Raw genomic sequence first — 22,368 nt, forward strand, 5'->3', positions numbered from 1 at the left:
ATTAAGCAAAAATAAACCCTCCTGAGAAGAATCCTACAAGCTTTCAGGTTGCAGAATCCAAACAAGATCTCCTCTCACTTTCTATTCTACCTTTCCCAGCATCCCAAAAAGATTTGGTGATTCTTGCAAAGGCAGATAAGGTTCAGAAACCAGGCAATTTGTTTAACCTAGTTTTAAATTTGGAGTAATTTTAACATTACTGATAATTGCCACCTGAGCATTTGCTCATGGAATGGAGGAAATGATCTAGGAAAAAAGAGTCACCTAGAACGGGATGCAATGTCTGGAAAATAAAAACCCTATAATTTTTAGGTCCCACAATCATCTAAAACCCTGTATTGAAAAATCAAAGATTTATGGCTCTATTTCCCCTACCATTTACATTCTATCTCCTCCACTCCTCAGTTTCCACAGTGATCAGTAACTGTAATGATACTTTATACAAATGAAATGATAAAGGTGCTGGCATCAATTGTATGATTTCTGTGATATTTAAACATGTTTGACATTTTTAAACGGTCACCACTATCACTGGGCACTCCTCCTCCCCTGGGCCCATGCCGCTCACCTATCGTGTGTTTTCCGCCAATGTGGTTCCTTACTGGGAGAAGTAGGGGACTGCATTTCTGAGAGGATCCCAGTTAATTTTAGGGACTTCTTCCATCTGCTTCCCTGGTGCTATGCTGAGTGCTGCCCTCATGTGTTCTGAACAACACCAAAAGCCCATGATGAAAGCAAAGGGCAGCAAAATGAGTTAAAATGAAATTAACCAGGTAGGGCAATAAATTAATAATAGCATCTAGATGTTCGACTGTGGTCAAGGAAATAGCTTGGGGATATCTCTCAAAATTTAAATCCACATGGACTGGGAAGCTAAGGGCCTGCTAAACTAACTCATGGGATCATACCGACTTGGCAGTTTTCAATGACAATTTCATTAATGAAGGTGTTTTTTTCATTCCCCTCCCCCACCCTTAATTTGTTTATTAAAGGTGATTGCTGAAGGGTCTGGCTTTTGTTGGAAGGTGCATGATATAATAGTCTTTCCTGCTTCTTGATAAATATAATGCATGAAGTATTGGAATGCCATAGCAGAGTGGCAGATGCTAGGACCCTGATGAAGGATGTTAGAATCCTCTATTGAGTTACCCTACATTCAGTGGTCTAGACTCTGTGTGCTACTGCAGCCTTTTTATGGTGTTGGTTTAAGAGAGTTCCCTGGGTGGTGCAGAGTTATGGGAATAGTTCTATACCACCACACTGCCCTGCAGCCCCTGGGCGGGGAGGAATAGGGTATGGCCAGAGAGATCTGCAGTCTGGGTATTTTTGGCTGACAAAAGTCTCATAGGTGGCTGCTATAAGTCAAGAGAGCTTAGAATGTAAGTTTGTCACATTCAGAATTCTTATATTTGTTAGTAGTGATTAGCATCTGATTCTTAAATCATGATTTAAAATGTGTGACGGAATGTGTACGGGAAGCTCATTCAGCTCTTTTGAAATAACCTGCAATGTTGTGCAGACACTACAGTTGTTCTCTGAACTTCATCTGAATACTTACCTTTGACATCAGTTTAAACCTGATCTATTATCAGAATACAAATGGTGTTGTCTTATTTTTCCTCTTTCTGTGTTTCTCCAGTGTTGCCCCCATCTAATACGAGCTCTGCACATCAAAAGAATACTGAGCAGTTAGATAGCAGTTTACACGTTCAAGGGCCTATTCAAACATTAAGGGCTCTCTCCTGCTCCCAGTAAAGTCAATGGTGACATTCAGTAGCCATCAGTGGTACAGGATTAGGCCTTAAATGCTCTGTTATTGCTTTACAAATCATAGCTGTGCTGCTGGGGAGGTGGGACGCAAAAAGGTACATATCACTTGCAGTTCTTACAGGCAATTGGAATGTCTCCAGTGGAGAAAATGCCTGTAGAGGTGGTCAGAAAATGGAAACAATCCATTAAAGTGTTTATATTTTTCACTGAAATTGGATTTTGCTCTCATAAGTAATATTATCCCTATTTTAGAGATGAGGAAAACTGAGGCAGAGGTGAAGTGAGTTGCCCAAGACCACACAGTAAGTCACTGGCAGAGTCAGGATTAGAATACTGGCATTCCTGACCCCCAATGCTGTACTCGCTGCTAGACTGCACACTCTTGGACTGCTCATGGAACTTTAGTACCACGTAAAGAAGTATGAAATGGGAAGCTCCTTAAATTAAGGTCCTAACTGTGAATACCTGCTCAGTGATGCCATTCAGAAGAGATGATTATGCTTCTTAAAATTACTTTGTTGTATTCTGTTTCTTTCAACCTATAGACAAGTGAGCACTGATGTTGCATTCTTCTTTTATGATTTCAATATCAACCTGCACTGCTGATTGAACACTTGAATGAGCAAGTAACCTTTCCAAAGCAACCTACAGCAGTGGATAAAGATCAACCGTTTTGATACCCCTAAGAGAGGAAGGAAAAAGGATGCTCTCTAACTTTTAGCTAGACCAGAGGCCTGCATTAGTTATAAAAAGAAATTATTTGAGGTGGAATAACAGGTAGAATCTAGCCATGCTGAGCATTCTATAGTTTGCCTAATTTTTTGTAGTGATAGAGGATACGATGCAAACCATATGAACAAGGTCTGTGACTGAGAGTGCTTGTAAAATACATTTTCAAAACTATTTTTTGAGAGTGCCTTGTCCTAAACTACTGTGTAAAGACACCTGTTCACTCTTAGTGAAATAATAATTAAAAAGAAAACCCATTTCTGACCATGAGGTTCATTCAGCTGACTGCTATTTAACAAGTGCTGTTTACTCTCCAGAAAAAGTATGCTGGAAGGAGGGGAGGGAGGAGGAGTGGTATCGATGCAGTGCAAAGCACAAGGCAGCTCAAGTATTATTCATTAGTTAATCTTTGTCATTCGTGTAAAAAAAGAAAAAGAAAGAAAGAAAACTAGAGACCTTGTAGCCAGTAGCTACATTTGTGAGCTCCTCCGTTCTGTTTCCCAATGACAAACGGTGAGAGTAACTGTGCTGAGGGATGGTGTTGCCATGCAGCCCAGCCAGCCAGCCCACTGAACAGGCAGGCTGACCCACTTTCAAGTACCAGCTTTTGCTGACCCTTTGAGTGAGAGGTTCTTCCAAGTTTTTGTTGTTTTCACCCTTTGATTTCTTATTTCTAAAGAACCAATCCCCCTTCCCCCTTCTCCTTTATCTTCTAGCATTCATGGAAGAAAGGCAGCTTGTTTCTTGCGCCTCACTTTGCCTTAGTCAATTTCAGAAAAATTCTCTTTTCGGCCTTGTTATGAACATGCTTTGGAAGAAATATGGGTCTTGACATCAACAAAATCATGATACAATTCCACAAGGATCAGAGTAATTCATCTATGAAAAACCCATACTTTAACTGTTACTCTTGGCAGCAGCGAAGGATAATAGTGAAATATTATACTAAATATTGCCACGTGCACTAGTAAAATACAGTCTCGTTCTTGCCAGCAGCGGTGTGCAACTCCCCCTTCCAGCTCAGGTTTGGATGCTGTGATTTAATCTAACTCTTTTGCTTCTCTTCTATCCAAAAGCAACAGAGGTTTAAAGAGAGCTGGATTTTTATTGGAACCATTTGCTTAGCCTAAGTTGCCAAAATAATTTAGTTAAAACTGGTGCTTTTATTTGGGTTAAAGTTGATCCTTAGCTCCACAGAGGTCGAGGCACTTAGTTTGTCTTTCTCCTTTTGAATTCCACTATGAAGTCTACTGCCGAGTTTTGCCAGGTGAAGTCGTATTTCCTGCCTCCCCACAGTCAGCCAGGTCTACATTCATGATTTTAGACAAGTGGGGGAGAAACCCTCCTTAACTCCTTTACCTCATAAATATCTGCCACCACAATTCAAACATAGCACACGTGTGCCTTCCAGTTGTTGGGGTGTTAAGCCAGAGAAAGAATTGTTGTAACTATAAAGGCCCTGTTGCTGCTGCTAGTATACCATGTGTTAATGCAACTCTTCAATTTCCTAATGAGAGACAACTGCTCCAAGATACACCATAGTATGATACTGAGTACTATGACGTTATTGCCTTTCTTGGGAACAGGTGAAAAAATACAAAGGGATAGAATTCTGGAAATTAGATAGTAACCAAGATGCTACATTTACACCACTTGAAGATCATAGTCTAGATAGTTTCAATCACAATAATAAGATATCAACACACATTTCCTTCCAATACATTTTTAATGCCAGGCTATGCGTCACAGTGACAAGTACTATACTGACAACATCATTAAGTATCTCTCTGTGTGTTCTTGCATGTAGATGTGGGCCTTTGTATCTCTATCTTTTTTATATGTATTGTAAATGGGTCAAAACCAGACCCTTGACTGTGAAAACATTTTAATTTTGAGGCCGTCTGGAGTTGAATCCCCATTTCCAAAACTATCCTCTATCATTTAGGTTCTGGACTGGATCCAAAAATGAAAGGGGCCTTTTTTCTGTTTCTAATTCAGATGCAGCGGAAATGTCATGGGGCAGAATTACATATGTTCTGTGGTGGATGTTCTGTGATCTGGAATAGGTTAAAGCTAGGGTTTAGATTCAAGGCCAAATTTTAGTGTGAAATTGTGTGAAAATTTGATGGCTCTGATACTTTGTGGACTGTTCTCAGGAGTTTTTGGCACAAAATGGCATAAATCTCACAAGATAGACTCAACTTAAAACTTGGGTGGAATTCCAACCCAGAAATAAAGCCAATAAAGGGTTTAGACAATGGGAACTAGAATTTAAACCATCTTGAAATGTAGAGGTGTTTAGATTCAAGGTCCAATTTTAGCCCATCTAAAATATAAGCAGAATTATATGATATTGCTAGTCATTAACTATGATGGTCTGTATATATATCTATAACAGCTGGTCAAAACCAGTAAAACATTTAGTGAGAACTTTAAAACATGTCTGAGTTCTTTGAAATTTTGAAAAATGTCTGATTGAAAAATGGGATTTCTGTCCCTTGAGACAGTCTGATATTTTGACACTTGTTTTCATCCCAAATCAGGGCAAAAAGCTGAAATATCAAATTTCAAATATCATTGTGCAGAATGAAAAGTTCTGAAAAATTTCTATTCAGTAATGTCAAAACATTCCATTTTTCCATTTTGAATCAAAATCCCTTATATTCCCAAATTGAAATGTTTTATTTCAGGTTTGCTTGACATTAAATTCTGTGACCTTAACATCAAGCTAGACCATGTGTACACCTGTGCCTGGAAGACACAAAGACCTGGTTAAGATGCTTTACTGCCTGCTTTGTGCTACCAACGTAGCAAAAAGTAGGCAGTAAGGGTTGACCAGAATCCAGCCCATAATTTTTACTTTTCTAGTAATTTCAAATCCCAGTCTTTAAAGGAGGAGAAGGAACACATCTCTTTTGTTAATGAAAAAGACTAAAAGCTGCACATATTGCAGGTGACAGACAAACCATCTGAGAATATTTCCCTCAGCTTCCCCTTTAAATGTCCAATTTTGTTTTTGCCTGTCACGGTGAATAAGAAAGGAAGCTCTCACCCTTATAACCAGCAGCATTGGTTTTCCAGTCATTAGAATTCAGATGTCCTGCACGTGAAGTCCTTACAATAATATGCTGTACGTCTCTCCAGGTCAGAGATGGACTAAGGAAAAGGGCAAAGACAAAGTGAAAATCAGAACTTTCTTACCAAAATGGGAAAAAAAAAAAGTCACACAAGTTAAAAAACAAAACCACAAACAAAACCAGTGTTCAAAGTAACATGACCCAGCTTTACAGGATTGATGTATCAAATTATTTCTACCTCTACTATTCTTTTTCGATTATGAGAGATGCATTAATTGATAGGCAGCCTGTAAAATACACACACTCAGTATTCCACACATGTGAATTTACAAGGATGGATAAAAAAGTGTATTTGACCTAGAGATAACTAATATGACCACCAAGTTGTTCATGTTGCATCTGTACATGGTTGCCTACCTCAGACATGCACAAGAGAAGAAAAGCATAACTGATCACAAGCTGTTTCATATTCATTACGGCCCCAGTCTGGCATTCCTTTCACACTCTAAACTTCCACTGTAGTCATTATGGAAGCGTGAGTCTATGTTGTCATTGACTTGCTCATTATCAGCCAGATTCACTACTGGTAATCAGGCAGAGATCAATCCTGTATTCTTTATGTACCCAAAACTCTCAGGAATGAATTTGGGGGAGTTAATGGTTGTGATGAAGTGGGAATCTTCTGTAATATTGTATTAGTCCTGTGTGTGACTCAGTTTCCCTCTGTACTTTGCATTGATACCCTGTGCGTGCAAAAGGGTTAAAAATAAAAAGTTGCTCTTGGGGCAGAGCAGGAGACATGAGGTGGTGTCATGTAACTCTTGGGAGGGGGAATGAATGGATCATTAAAGAACTGGCTGAAACCGACCCATATCAATGGAGGCTCGATCCACAAAGACATTGGGAGCCCTAAGGATTGAACAACTGATGCTTATCCAGCAGAACATGTGAACATTTCTACAGGGGTTGGCAAGGGGGTGGGGGTGGCTGTTGGAGAGACTCAGCAGCTTTCACCTGAGACTGCTAGCGAGTCAGAGCCAGAAATGGATTTCATAGCAGCATGGCTGATTGCATTGGCTTGGTGAGTATGGACTATATCTTAACCTTTGCTTCTCTGTGCTAAACTAAGGGCTTCTGATGTAGTGTTCCAGTTGACTAATAAATCCTACTTTGTTTTGAAAAGGCTGCCTGGTGTCACTGCAAATAATTGCTGAGGTGCATTGGTCCCTGAAGAGTATAAAAGTCTCTGACCAGGAGTCTATCTCAGTTGGACTCGCTGGACAGAGCTCACAGTGTGAAATGGGAGTGCAAGAACCCAGAGAATCAGTCTTGGAGGCACAGAGGCCATATGGCCTACCCTTAAAGAAGAGTAGAACCTCTTGGGGGTCTGGCATTCTGAACAGGTACTTCCAAGGGACTGTTTAGAAGCTGGGAAGTAGCACTGATCCTGTGGATCTGTGACAATGGGCAAGCGACTGACAACACATACGTGAATTTCTACAATATGTAAATAATGATTCTGTCCCTAACGATGACGAAAGAGGATCCCATCTGGGTCTCCACTGTGGAATGAACTACCAATTTTTTCTCTCACGAACAGAAGAAATCTTTAGAGAATGTAGCATTCCAAATGCCCTTTGTTTTGCAGATATATATTCTCAGGAGGACTTCCTTTCTAAAACCATAGCTTAAAAGGCCACGGATTATGGTGGTGTTCATTGGCAATTTCTCATTTGTTCTGTTAGCAATGAGGTGGGGAATATGACTGTTCTTCCAACAATGCTGTTAATAGTGAGAATGATAAATGAACTACAGAATGAGCAGCTATGGTAGGGCTTCACAAAAATTAAATAAAAAAAAGAGGAAATGGGGATTTGTGCTCATACCATTACTCACCAAACATCATCCTCTGAATAGCCCTGCTCCGGTTCCCACTGACATCAGTGGTAACACTGTCTTTGAGTTGGATGGTGCCGGATCAGGCCCAATACTAGTTAACTATACTGTCTAGTACAGTGGTTCTCAAACTTTTGTACTTGTACCACCTTTCACATAGCAAGCCTCTGAGTGTGACTCCCCACTGACAAATTTAAAACACTTTTTTATATATTTAACACCATTTTAAATGCTGGAGGCAAAGTGGGGTTTGGGGTCGTGTCTGACAGCTCGCGACTCCCCATTTAAGAACCTTGCAACACCCTGAACGTCCTGACACATAATTTGAGAACCCCTGGTCTAGTAGCTAGGGCACTAAGCTGGGACTTGGGAGATGCAGGTTCAATTCCCTACTCCAGCATAAATTTCCTGTGTGACCTTGGGCAAGTCACTTAGTGTCTTCCTGCTTCAATTCCCCATCTGGAAGTTGGGGATAATCCTTCCCTACCTCACAGGGGTATTGTGAAGATAAATACATTAAAGATTGTGAGGCACTCAGATACCGAGGTAACAGGGGCCATAGATGGATTGATCCTGCAGTTTTTCCATGCATGGAATGCCTACTAAATTTAGTGAGAGATTTCTATGTGGAACATCTGCAGGATAACAGAAACTATCCAAGCAGGTTGATTTTTCTGGGAGCTCTTCCTAACACAGGAAGTCAGAAGAGAAATTCACCAGTCTGAGAATTTGGTGTGCAGAACTCAATGCAGTGTTTCTTATTTTTATAATCTGTCCTCACATCTGCCAGAATTTATTTTCTCATAAATTTAACCTTTTGAAATACTTGCTTTGTGGATGCTATACCGTACTTAAACGTAGAAATAGTATCTTGTTTATCTTTTGAAGTAAGTAGCTGAAATCAGTCAAGTCTATGACATTTCCTACATATAACTCAGTCTGAAGAAATTAGTGTTTTATTTTCTTGCTGAGCTGCATAAGCCAGGGTTTCTTAAATGTACGCAATTAAGATGACAAACTTTAGCTTCAGTAAATTGGAACTCTATAGGGAAGCAGCAGATATGCAGAAATTACTGAAAACATCTAAGTCTTCTATGGAAAACCTGTCTCTATCTCACACAGGGCAAAGACAGAAATAGACTGATAGAAATTAACAGGTTTGTGATCAAAGGGATTTCATCTGTCTGAATGAGATTAAAGGAAGGAAATGAAAACCAATTACATTTGAGCTTCATAAATCACAATACCATATAATGGCAGTAAACCTGAGAAGTGTAGAAAATACACTCAAAAGTAACAGCCGTGTATGTGTGTGGGAGGGGTCCTCCAATGGCCACACAGTCTAAATAGTTGAAACAGGACCATAGTCAACAGAATTTTTATATATATTGACCAAGTAGGAATTGCTTAAAATAGGTCTTATATACTGTAACTAAGTTACAAATGGCATCTCAAACTCAGGGGTGGAACCATTTAACTATATACCCTTCCCCTCTATTTTTTTCATTTTTTCTTTTCTTTTTTTTTTTTTTTGGGTGCTGACACTGCTATCTTACTTTTGGATGGACTCTTGTTCCTTTGCAGCAAGTTTCCCACTAGGCTGTGCGAGGCCAATGTCAACTAGACTCTGATGTGACCTAGCATCAAATACCCTTTTTTAGCTACCAATGGAGCATCAAAGGAGGTATTGTATATTTTAGTGAAGCCAACACAGAGTCCTGCTCGCACTGGAGCCCTGAAGATTTTGGTGTATGCAGATCAGCTGGAACACTCACTTTGAAGAAGTAAGATCATTTGTGCTGAAATCTCTTTTGATTTTCAGAACTTGTTGCATTTCTTCCTAGCTGGATCAGTTTAATCATGACCATTTAATTTTTCTTGTGTGCATCTGAGGTACTGGGGCAGCTTGTGGTTAAATTATTGCATTATTTTTAAGGTGCACTATTGCGTTTTGGTGATGGATGGACATTTAAAAATATTAATATAAATATAGCTTGTTTCCCAAGAAGGGGTCTTTTTTCTAGTTAGACAATTGGACTGGTATGATAGTAAGTATTTATCCAGCTGAGAGCTGGTAAAAAAAAAGAACTGCAAAAAGTGAAAGTCATGGAATGTAATGGGCATTAAGGGCTTGTAAGATATGGTATGCTTGGACAGGCACGTAACATGCTTCAGAAAGGAATCAATAAAATTTTATACCAGATCAGGAATTTCACTAGGAGCCCATGTAATGTCTTAGGAAAACATGTAGCATTGGCTCAAGCCTTCAAGAGTACTTCTGAGAATCCCAAGAGCTGCATTCTTTATTAGGTGAAGTCTGAACAATCTGTGATTCCACAAAGCAAGGCGTTATAGTTGTCGAAACTACTGAGAAGAAAAGGCACTAAAATATTCACATCAGTTTTAAAAGGCAATATTCAAGACTGGCTACATTCAGCTAATTATTAAAAACCAACCAGGGGATCCAGTCTCCTTTCAATGAACACTGAGCTCTCATTATTGGGAATTATACAGCGTGTCAAGATGAAAATACAACCCACAGTTAAGGTTTAATGAAAACTCCCCCAAAACTTCCAGCCTGGGGAACCTTGAAAAGCTAGCTACTCTGGTTCTATTTTAAAGTTCTGAGTAAGAGGCCACTGTTATACTGTATTTGCCTGCTACATCCCATCCTCAAAACCAAACTCAGACAACAATTTCTCAAACTGAAAACCTAAAGCTAAGTGTCAGGTACCCAGTAAACAGATGTGTGTACGCTCAACCTCTCTCTCATAGTGCCTGCACGCCAGTTTGCTTACTGCAAGAGCTATTGAAGTATAACATTTTTCTTCTATTGATGTTGTCATCTCAAACATAGACAAGCTTTTGGTGTATTATATCAAAGGCAGCAGGGAGATATAACAGCATAAGAACAGCATTGCAGCTGATTTCAACAGCCTCCGATAGAACCTTCGCTGTACTATGAAGTGAGCTATTGCCAAATTGAAATTTCCTCTCTACAGTAGACACCTCATTTGAAACCAAATAGGACTGCAATTGTTCACCCCCAACTTTTGTCAGAAACTTTGACAAAAAATAAGAAATTGGAAAGGAGTCAAACTAGCAGTTCATTTGGAGAAAAAATAGATTTTTTTTTCAAACTAGGGAGTCATAGGAGCCAATTTTAAAGCATCTGGAACCATCACAGAAGCAGTCAAGTGTTTGTAAAACATGTCAAAATTGGAACCGAAGTGAGTAAACAGTTTCACTAGCCATGTAAGCCACAGATCCAGACAAGATGTCACTGATGTTAATTGACTTACCACTGGATTAATCTCAAAAGAGTTAATGGGTAAACATCTTGAAATGAAAAAAAGTACTAACAAGAGCAATACTAACACTGCTATATAATGGGATCAATTTCAAAAACAAGACAATTTCCTTCCAAGACAAAAAAAAACTTGAATGTCTCATTTGAAATTGCCTGGGGATTATGCATACCAGACAATACTCAAAATCACACCAGAATGAGCAGAAGTAAGAATAATTAGATGAAAATTGCATGACCAGCAGCCAATAAATAATGAATGTCAAGTCCTCAGCTCTCTAGTAATACTCCAAGGCCTGGGCCTCTTCTTTCAACCTTTTCAAAACGTTTATAAAACAAGGTAAATGAGAAACTATGGAAATGGAACAACTGTACAATAATGGTGTACAAAATCAGCAATATTAGTTTGAGTTTTAACTGGATCCTTAACCAAGAATGAACAGCATTATCCAAATTGGTTAGAAATTAGAAGCTTTACTTTCAGGTCAAATTTTGATCCCTTCACTTATACTGAGTAGTGCTTTACTCCACAAGTAGTCCTTCTGAAGACAATGTAGCTAATCCTGAAGCAGGTGCTATTCAACATGAGTAAGGTTAGCATTTTGTCATGGGTATTTTTAGCAAAAGTCACATACAGGTGGTGGGCAATAAACAAAAATTCACAGAAGACTGCGACCTGTCTGTGACTTTTCCTAAAAATACCCTGGGGGGGAGGGACTAACAGTGGGAGTCCCACTGGGCGCTGATTGCTGGCCACTGCTCCTATAGCGTAGGCTGACCCAGCCCTGGGCACTGCACCCAGTCCTGCTGCTGCTCCTGGGTGGGGGCTGACAGCTGCTCCAGCCCTGCAGCTCCAGTGGGCTGAAGCTGAAGAAGTCACGTAGGTCTCTTAAAGTCACGGAATCGGTGACCTCCGTGACAGAATCATATCCTTAAACATGAGTACAGGGATCAAAATCTGGCCTTGTATGTAAAAATAAAGAACAAAAATTATGATTCAAAAGAAACAAAAATGCCATCAGTGAAAGAAAATTAGAGGAAAATTCAGTCAGTGTGAAGTTGTATGACGCAACCAGGATCAAACAGTGAGGGATCAGAGTGCAAATTAAGTTTTCCTTCATAGCAAAATGATAAAGCAATCAAAATTAACAACAGTGACTACACTGTCATAATGACCAGTGGTTTGATGCAGATCAGTCTATCTGAAAATAAATGTTTTGCTAAAATATCAGAGGCGTCTGTGAGTCTAGTTGAATAAAGGATACAAGCAGAAATAAAACATAATACCATAGGATTTACAAAAGAAGAAACATTGCCATGCAATCTGAAGGGGTCAATGGGCCATCTTTGCAAATCCTGGCTATGACGAGACAGGCTTTGATTGTTACTGCTATATCTCATCAAAACAAGTAGTATTTTCCGACACTGCATCCTTCCCTGGAATTCTGTTACACAGTATTTACTAGTAGATCACACACAAAGTCTAATCAATTTTAAAATACAACTCCTATTCCAACAACAGCATTTTCAGCATTCTGATGTCCACATGACTCTGTCCCATGAGGCCATTCAACAACTTTATAAACAAAGCAGAAAACACAGCTGTTTGGCCTAGCCACAAGCTCCTTGTAACTCATATAACTATCCAAACTCTTCCAGTGTTTTCTGCAGTCATAAGACAAATCCAATTCCAATGTTTCATCCAAAATCCATATTCACATTTACTGAATGATGAATGCCTCTTTATGACTAGTCGATTAATAACTGTCTGTGATGTTACACCCAATTATTATTTATGGAAATATGCTTATGATATGGAAATGGCATAACTGAGATATATTTTATGCAAGATGTGTCTTGTAAGGTATCATTGGAAAGGTCATAATTTACTGAATGTAATTATCCAATGTGTATGCATGTATCATTTCTGTATCTAAAGTTAGGAATATTGACTATGTAACAATTACAACTGTGTGTGTATTTGGGAGACGCACACCAAACAACAGGCCATCAGCTTTGATGGGTCATTAGGAAGAAACAATAAGACTTTGAAGATACTAATCTCTCTCCTTCCTGAGAGGCACCCTAGGACGTAGTTGTGACACTACTAGGTCAGGTTTCAGAATAGCAGCCGTGTTAGTCTGTATCCGGAAAAAGAAAAGGAGGACTTGTGGCACCTTAGAGACTAACAAATTTATTTGAGCATAAGCTTTCGTGAGCTACAGCTCATTTCATTGATGACAAGGTGGGTGAGGTAATTTCTTTTATTGGACCAACTTCTTCTGGTGAGAAAGACAAGCTTTTGAGCCACACAGAGCTCTTCTTCAGGTCTTCTTCCCAGACCTGAAGAAAAGCTGTTTGTGGCTCAAAAGCTTGTCTCTCTCACCAAAAGAAGTTGGTCCAATAAAAGAAATTACCTCACCCACCTTGTCTCTCACCACGTAGGATGTCTGCCTGATTATTAAATCCAGGGAGTACTATCTGGAGCACGCTATTTTATGGCAGCTGCTGTGGTAACTCTCAGAAAAATAGTTTGTCTTTTAGCTTTTTAAGGGCTTTATAGATCAAAAGTCAAGATCTTAAGTTTCACCTGGAAGCAAACAGGGAGCAAGTTTTATTGTGTATGTTCCTTACAGCCAACATCACCAGATGAGCAACCAGTCACATTTTGCACTAGCTTCAGTAGTCCTAAACGTAGACTCACATAGACCACACTGCAATAAAACCACAAAAACATGGATAACAGTGGCAAAATCCAGAGCCAGGCAGAATATCACACAATAACCAGGCATAGATATAGAGCAGTTCTGATGAAAATGAAATAAACAAAGGACCATTTGCATGTTGATGACACTGCTGCCTATATTTTGCTGTAGCCCCCGGTGGCTTCACATACACATAGAAAAGGAGTCGGGGACAAAATAGAACCTTGCAGAGAGATCTCAGACTATGGCTTCACACTATTCTGTGCCTTCTCAGGAGGAAAGAATGAAACAGAACTATTCAAGAGATACACAGGCAACCCAGACGAAGAGCTACAGCCAGACACCACAGCACCAAAGCCCCATTATCAATTTAGGCTTATTATACTAAGCATCTGGTGTACCTTTGGGGGAAGTCCTACGGAACCCTCAATTAATAAACATGCAGGCAGCTACGTCTAGGGCAGTGCCCAAACTAGCATTTTGATCTAGATCTGTCAGTGCTTAGAACTCATTCCTGTTTATGTTATAACATCCAAGAAACTACCTTAAAAGAATGCTAAGGTTGCAAAATCAAGCCCTCAAAATATAGACTCTAAAACACTCTAAAAACAAGGCCTCCTGCTGGGATCTGGTTCTTGTCTCCTCTGCAGTTCAGTCAGGCTCCTCCTCCTCCAGGCTGCCGGAGCACCAGCAGCAGGAATACTCACAGAACAGAAGGGAGAGTCTCCATGTTCTCCCATTGGTGGTGCATGGCACACCAGTGGCCAGCAGCAGCAGCCAAGAGGAGCAACTGTAGGGAAAGTCCTTCTTAGTTCCTGCACCAGTGAGCTAAAAAATGCTTCGCAACGAGAAACCTAGTGTGCATGTGTGAACTAAGATATTTTTCAAAGGTTTATAACTTGGCCAAATGAGGGTGTGTTTTTATGGAAACAGCAAAAGACAAGATGATACCTCACTCACCCACCAAATTTCAAGCCCATCCTCCAAAGCATGGAGGTACTAGAGGTTCTCAACAAAACGGCTGTACACATTTTCTTAATGGACTAAACAACTTATTTTTACCTGTAGGGTTATAGTGAATCACAAATTGAACATGATCCAACAATGTGATGCAGTTGTGAAAAAGGCTAATGTAATTCTGGGGTGTATTAACAGGAGATTCATATGTAAGACACAGGAGGTAATTGTCCCTCTCTGCACGACACTGTTGAGAGCACAGATGGAGTATTATGTTCAATTCTGGGCGCCATACTGAGGGAGGATGTGGATAAATTGGAGAGTGTTTAGAGGAGAACAACAAAAATGACCAAAGGTTTAGAAAACCTGACCTAAGAGGAAAGGTTAAAAAACCTGGGCATGTTTAGTCTTTAGAAAAGAAGACTGAGAGGAGAACTCAAACAGTCTCAAATATATTAAGGGCTGTAATAAAGAGGACGGTGATGAATTGTTCTCCATGTCCATTGAAGGTAGGACAAGAAGTAATGGGCTTAATCTGCAGCAAGAAAGTTTTACATTAGGAAAAACTTTCAAACCATAAGGACAGTTAAGTTCCAGAATAGGCTTCCAAAGAAGGTTGTGAAATCCCCATCACTGGAGGTTTTAAAGAGCAGCTTGGACAAAGATCTGTCAGGGATGGTCTAGGTTTACTTGGTCCTGCCTCAGTGCAGGGGACTGAACTTGGTGACTACTCGAGGTCCTTCTAGCCCTATAAGTCCATGATTTCATAACATAAGAAGATAAGAACATAAGAATGACCATACTGGGTCAGACCAAAGGTCCATCCAGCCCAATATCCTATCTACTGACAGTGGCCAATGCCAGGTCTCCCAGAGGGAGTGAACCTAACAGGTAATGATCTAGTGATCTCTCTTCTGCCATCCATCTCCACCCTCTGACAAACAGAGGCTAGGGACACCATTCCTTATCCATCTTAGCTAATAGCCATGAATGGACTTAACCTCCATGAGTTTATCCAGTTCTCTTTTAAACCCTGTTATAGTCCTAGCCTTCACAACCTCCTCAGGCAAGGAGTTCCACAGGTTGACTGTGCGCTGAGTGAAGAAGAACTTCCTTTTATTTGTTTTAAACCTGCTACCCATTAATTTCATTTGGTGGCCCCTAGTTCTTATATTATGGGAACAAGTAAATAACTTTTCCTTATTCACTTTCTCCACACCACTCACGATTTTATATACCTCTATCATACCCCCCTTAGTCTCCTCTTTTCCAAGCTGAAAAGTCCTAGCCTCTTTAATCTCTCCTCATATGGGACCCGTTCCAAACCCCTAATCATTTTAGTTGCCCTTCTCTAAACCTTTTCTAATGCCAGTATATCTTTTTTGAGATGAGGGGACCACATCTGTATGCAGTATTCAAGATGTGGGTGTACCATGGATTTATATAACGGCAGTAAAATATTCTTCGTCTTATTCTCTATCCCTTTTTTAATGATTCCTAAACATCCCGTTTGCCTTTTTGACTGCTGCTGCACACTGTGTGGATGTCTTTAGAGAATGATCCACGATGACTCCAAGATCTTTCTCCTGATTAGTTGTAGCTAAATTAGCGCCCATCATATTGTATGTATAGTTGGGGTTATTTTTTCCAATGTGCATTACTTTCATTTATCCACATTAAATTTCATTTGCCATTTTGTTGCCCAATCACTTAGTTTTGTGAGATCTTTTTGAAGTTCTTCACAGTCTGCTTTGATCTTAACTATCTTGAGCAGTTTAGTATTGTCTGCAAACTTTGCCACCTCACTGTTTACCCCTTTCTCGAGATCATTTATGAATAGGTTGAATAGGATTGGTCCTAGGACTGACCCTTGGGGAACACCACTAATTACCCCTCTCCATTCTGAAAATTTACCATTTATTCCGCCCCTTTTCAAATACATAACTTGTTAAAAATTCTATTTCTAAATCTCTTCTGAAAATACAATTCATAAGTTATAACCATAATCTGTTTAAACCGAATGTTAAGATTTCTGTTTTATGTACAGTCTTCTTACATTTCCTTCTAATAACATGCAGCCAGTCAGGTAAGCGGAACAACTTTGAGTTAACTGAGTGTCATAGGATTAAACTGAAGACCTGTCATTCTCATCTCAGACTGGAACTATATATAAAAAAATGACACTCCAAAAGCATTTCCACAGTTCAGTTCAGTTTTCTTATCACCTTTGGCCTTTTATTGTATTAATTGGTAATCAAGCTCCTAGTAGCTGGGATGAAAGCCTCTCTTAACACTGAAGGGATATGAGATAGGTTCCTTGATTCAAAAACTTGTAAGTAACCAGACAGTTGTCTGTTTTACTGCATTATTGAAGGAGGCTCTGTAAGGAAATGAATCAGTATGAGAAGTGCTGCTGCTATTGGGTTAGTTTTCAGAAATCTGAGTCCCTTCCATAACAGCAGCAATTTGCAGAGGAAGAAAACATGAGAGATTTCAAAAGTATAAAGGCTAGGGAGTAGTACTTGGATGCACAGACTTCCTCTCCTCCGTGATTTACATTCAGTTATGTTGTCGTTTAAAAAATAATTGAGGAGCTTTTTGATGTACTTTTATTGTCACTTTTCTGGATGGATATCAGTATGTGTAGTGAGGCGGTGTGGTGCCCCATCACCCCGCCGAGGGACAAACCGCGCCCCCAGACACCAAAGTGGGCGGAGCCCATGGATCCTGTGCCCGCCCCCCAGAGGTTAAGGCGCAGGACAGGAAGTAGAAAAGCCCAACCCCAGAGCTCAGTTGGGCAACAGCAGCTGGAGAGGCCAGACGCCCGGGGCCTGGCTCCAACTTGGGAGACCCTGGCAAGCCGTGGCCGACCCGAGGACTGGCCGGACCGCCGAGGCCTGACGCTGATCGACACCCAGAGGAGCAGCCGAGCCTACCCTGCACCAGCTACTCCGAGGAGCGGTCAAGTCTACCCCTCGCCAGCTACCCAGAGGAGCCCATGGTGGTGGAAACTCCTATGAGGGGCAGTCCAGAAGTAGCCCGGGGGCAGCCGACCCCAGTCTGGCTGCAGCACTGCCAGAGCCAATGTCAGTGTGTTGCGGCCAGGATCCCCACTGACACAGCAGCGGGTCTTCGACTGCTGCTAGGGCCCCAGGCTGGGACACAGTGGAGTGGGTGGGCCTGTGTCCCCCTGCCACCCACCTAACGGGTGGCAGTCTCCCCCTCCCCCTGGTTGCTAAAGCCAGGGCCTGGGCCTATACTGAACTATTTGCTCAGCCCCTGCCTAAGGGCCTGAGGCCCTGACTGTTTCTTTGCTGCCCCGCCCTGACCCAGGGCCTGGGCTTATACCGAACTGCCCATGGGACCCAGCCTGAAGGTCTGGGCCATACCCTGGGTATTCCCCAACCCAGCCGAGAGTGTAGGGAGGTGGTGTGGTGCCCCACCACCCCGCCGAGGGACGAGCCCCGGCTGAGTTCCCTTACAGCATCTTAATATTCACCAAAGTTCTTCATTTGTTTCCAAGAGTAATTTGTTTTATCCCTGAGCTTATATGAGCAAAGACAAAGGAAGTCTATAACTCGTATGAGAGAAGGAAACACAGGTAGTACAACAGGTATTTTGCAGCATTAGAGAAAAAACAGCAGATTAACTCTGTCTGATGTAATGTAGCTACAGCTTCTCAAATTATGGATGGAAAAACATAGGCATTGGCTTGTTAATAGAGAAACATGCAGGTTTCACCTTGGACGTATACATATTATTTTTTCTCATGTTCAGGTACCGTCTCTCAAGCAAAGTAAAAGACATTCTCTTTATTTATGTTTTCCCTAAGAACATGACACAATGCCTGAAGGAAGGAATATGCTGTTTAAACAAACTCACTCTCTTCACACCAATTCATGCAAATCCTGCATTCAAATCCTTCATCAGCCAAAAAGCTCTTCTGATCTGGCAGTAGAATGCTGCTAAGCAACTTTAACATTTTATATTTAGAGCTAAGATGCCACCAATGCTGAATTAGTCGAATATAACAATTTACCCTCTAGCAGCTGGTTTACAGCTAGGAAAATTTGGCATTGCATAATGAACATAAAAGAATGGAAAACAATTAAGTACCCAATTACAGAGCTGGAGCAGGATACTAACTCCACTGGGCACTGATCATGTAAAAGAAAGCAACTGAAAAACAGGACATGAAAGCACAAATACTACTGGGTCTTTATAGGCCTGAGCCCTACATGCAGAAATCCCTCATGGAGACTGGCTTTGTGTGTGTGTGTATGTTAACTATTTCTTTGGTGTTTCAATGCAACAGACTCGTATTTACATTTCTAAGTTATGCTCAGATATTTTACCAAATGAGCATTTGAAGAAGCTAAATTAGGTTTCTTTGGTCACATGATGTGGATATGCCATTTGATACAAAAACACTGGACAGAAGTTGTAATTCATAAGAAAGTTTTGTAAATATCACAGACTATAATGCAGTATTGAATTTATCAGCTCCCAAAAAAATCCCGTGCCACCAGTTGAAAAGATCAGCAGAGAATTCCCCTTGTGGAGGGGAACTCTCCACTGGAGTAATGCTGGTCAGAGTGCCAGAGCTGAGTCCTGTACCAGATGCCCCACCCATTTGTGCTATGGGGGGGCCCCCAAGGCAGGGAGAGGGCAGGCTGGGACAGGCCAGGAGCAGGGCGAGGTGGAACACAGAGCTCCAATACTTCAAATCTCCACTGGTTTAACGTCTCTTAGGATCCTTACACGAGTGGTATAAGTTAGAGCAGCCTCTTGGGTGCTCTAAATAATGTCAAGGTCAGGCTGATGCTAAATCAGGGAGCAGTATGCTTCCCCTGCAGTGACCATAGCTTGGCTGCTGTAGAGAATTGCGCACCTAGGATCTAAACATTTCCAGAGCTTCAATACACATAGTAAGAACATAAGAACGGCCATACTGGGTCAGACCAAAGGTCCATCAAGCCCAGTATCCTGTCCTCTGACAGTGGCCAATGGCGGGTGCCCAAAGGGAATGAACAGACAGGTTATCAGCAAGTGATCCATGCCCTGTCACCCAATCCCAGCTTCTGGCAAACAGAGGCTAGGGACACCATTTCTGCCCATAATGGCTAATAGGTCCATCAATGGCTATCTTCCATGAATCTATCTAGCTCCCTTTTGAACCCCGTTATAGTATTGGCCTTCACAACACCCTCTGGCAAGGAGTTCCAGAAGTTGACAGTGCGTTGCATGAAAAAATACTTTTTTGTGTTTGTTTTAAACCTGCTACCTATTAATTTCATTTGGTGGTTCCTTGTTCTTGTATTATGAGAAGGAGTAAATAACACTTCCTTATTTACTTTCTCTATACCACTCATGATTTCATAGACCTCTATCATATGGCCCCTTAGTTGTCTCTTTTCCAAGCTGAAAGAGGCGACTTAGGGGGGATATGGTAGATCCACAATTTTCCTACTAGGCAGTGCCTTATAATCGAACAAAACAACACAGTCTTTCAAACATATACAAAAAGTGCTCTGATTACTGGGCAGCTCACGGTGTGAATAACATAATTAACCTTGAAAACTCCTTTCCCACTAATCTTTTGAAAAATCTAAAAAAATATGATGGTGGTTAGCACAGGCATTAATATGAAATTTAAGGCTAAATCTGCAACCCCCAACCTCCATTTGCCGGTGCCAATAAAATCTTTGCATCACATGACACCATCATGTATTCTCTGTATGCCACATATTTTACAAAATAAAAGTATTTTAGAAATGGTTAGGAGAGTTTTAAATATTGTTATTAGTAATGTTTTTCATATCATATCACCTATAAAGATAGATGCTTTAGTATCATCTAACCCAAGAGGAATCAGAGGCAGATGAAAATTATAACAAATACCTCTCAATACTGTAACATTCGGAAACACCTTACAAATATTTAAAATAGCTGATCCATACAAAATAATGTCAAGATATTAAAGTTGAATATATTATGATCTTCTTGAGCTATTAAAAAAGCCTTATCCCTCTATAAGGGGGCATTCTGGGCTTTTAATGGTGTAAAGTTCCCTATTTCTAGCTCTCATAAAAAAAGGATTAGATAATAAATATATGACCGTTGCAGGACTGAATGTCTTGGGTCTCATGTCAGGCTAATTTTGGGAGAGAAATTTTAATTTTTGGGAAAACAGGAAACATTTCTCTTGCCAGCTGTTTGTTTGGTTTCTTTTAATGCTGGTAGCGTGAAGTCTATCTGAGGTTCAGTTATACATAGTTCCACTGGAGAAATATTAGTGGGCAGACTGCAGGTGAGGTGGTAAAAATGCATGTTAAGTATATTGTATTAAGTAGCTCTGCATTTTATCATATTAATAGCAATACAAATTATTTTATATCTATACAGATACGGACACACTTAGCCCATATCCATTTCTGGAAAGGAAGTAAAGAATTCTTTATTTACCAAAACTGCCAGGGAATTTAGGAATGCAAAATATAACTATCTCACCTAGAATTTGGCCAATATTCAATGATTACCATGGGATATTTAAAGACCAAAATGAGTCAGTTTCTTGGTTTTTTCATCTTATCTACGTACAGCAGCAGCACATTCTCCCATCACCACACCTGTGACGTTAGTACAATATTTTGCTTATATCTGCAGTGTCAGCCACAATGGTACCTATTTATTTGGAAGAAGAGTATCACCTACTGAATTACCAGCAGCATCCAGTACCTTGGGTATCAGATTGGTACGGCTGCAGGTATTATGTGTCTGCTACTATACTTTGAAAATTCCAGTTATAACAATGATGTGTTTGAAAACATACATAAAATACCATGAAAAAAGATAAAATTAGAATTATAGGCAACAGCAATTCATTAAAAAGTAATTCTGAAAACCTCCACCATACAAATGTGCATACAAATGTAATTTTATCTGTGTATGTGGGGTGTTTAAAAACAAATGTAAGTATTGTAGAACTGAGATTAAAAAGTGATTGAAAGAATGGTTTTTGAAATAACGCTATTACATTAACTTTTCAAAGCAGTTTTTGTCACTAACTATTGTATTGAGAAAACCCAAGTATAATGACACAAGTGCTGCTCTGCTTAAGATTGTATCAGCTTTTCAATTACAATCTCTTGTTTTCATGGCTATGTAACTCAGAAGTACAAATGTGTTCTGGATTGAATTTTAGGTCAGGGATTCTACACTAAAAGCTACATTTTTACAAAATGGCAACCCAAAACCTGTTTGCTATTACAAATTACATACTATGAAAGTATAATACAATTTGAAATTATTATGATGCACACATTTTTTACTTCCCCCCCACCCCACCATGTTGAATAGTGTCATCTGAACCTCATAGGATCAATCTCTTATAATTTAAAAACATCTAATTTTAAACAGGATTTTGCAGATCATTAGTCTATGTACATTGTGCATACCAGACCAGTGCACTCTGACAAAATACACAATAATGAAAAAGTTTTGAAATATGAATTTGCATGATAAACTCTCAATGGCTTTTTCTGGTCAAAAATGCCCGTTAAAAATATATTCTAGTTACAATGTACAAAATTCTGCCATTGAGGAAAACTCTTGTAAAAGCTAATGGAAATTTTGCTCTAGTAAGGATTAAATGATTTGGTCCACTGTCAGATAATCTACATTTTAAAAATCAGTGCGTAGCTATATACATGATAGAAATCTTAGATTTACTGTTTCATCACACATAATACTGGTGAGTATTTTTATTTTTTGTACCATGCTAACATCTGCTCATGCTGGCACACTGTCCTCAGTTCCATCAGCCCTATGAACCGAGCTAGTGAAAGGGACTTGGGTCTATGCACAATGTCACATACAATGGCCTAAATACTAGACTCAAGCTTGAGCAGCACTGTGAAGGTTCCCC

At 40.1% G+C, this 22,368-nt stretch overlaps 1 protein-coding gene across 3 annotated transcripts in view; it reads right to left on the bottom strand.

Moving 5' to 3' along the window:
• The window catches only part of PCSK5 (proprotein convertase subtilisin/kexin type 5), a 298,169-nt gene that overhangs the window by 113,873 nt on the left and 161,928 nt on the right, over positions 1-22,368 (bottom strand). For all 3 annotated transcript variants that reach the window (XM_037901828.2, XM_007065550.4, XM_043547161.1), the window contains exon 10: positions 5,552-5,655. In XM_037901828.2, the coding sequence (XP_037757756.1) occupies positions 5,552-5,655 (104 nt within the window). The remainder of the gene's footprint in view (positions 1-5,551; positions 5,656-22,368) is intronic.

The sequence above is a fragment of the Chelonia mydas genome, chromosome 5, assembly GCF_015237465.2.
Source record: "Chelonia mydas isolate rCheMyd1 chromosome 5, rCheMyd1.pri.v2, whole genome shotgun sequence".
NCBI lineage: Eukaryota > Metazoa > Chordata > Testudines > Cheloniidae > Chelonia > Chelonia mydas.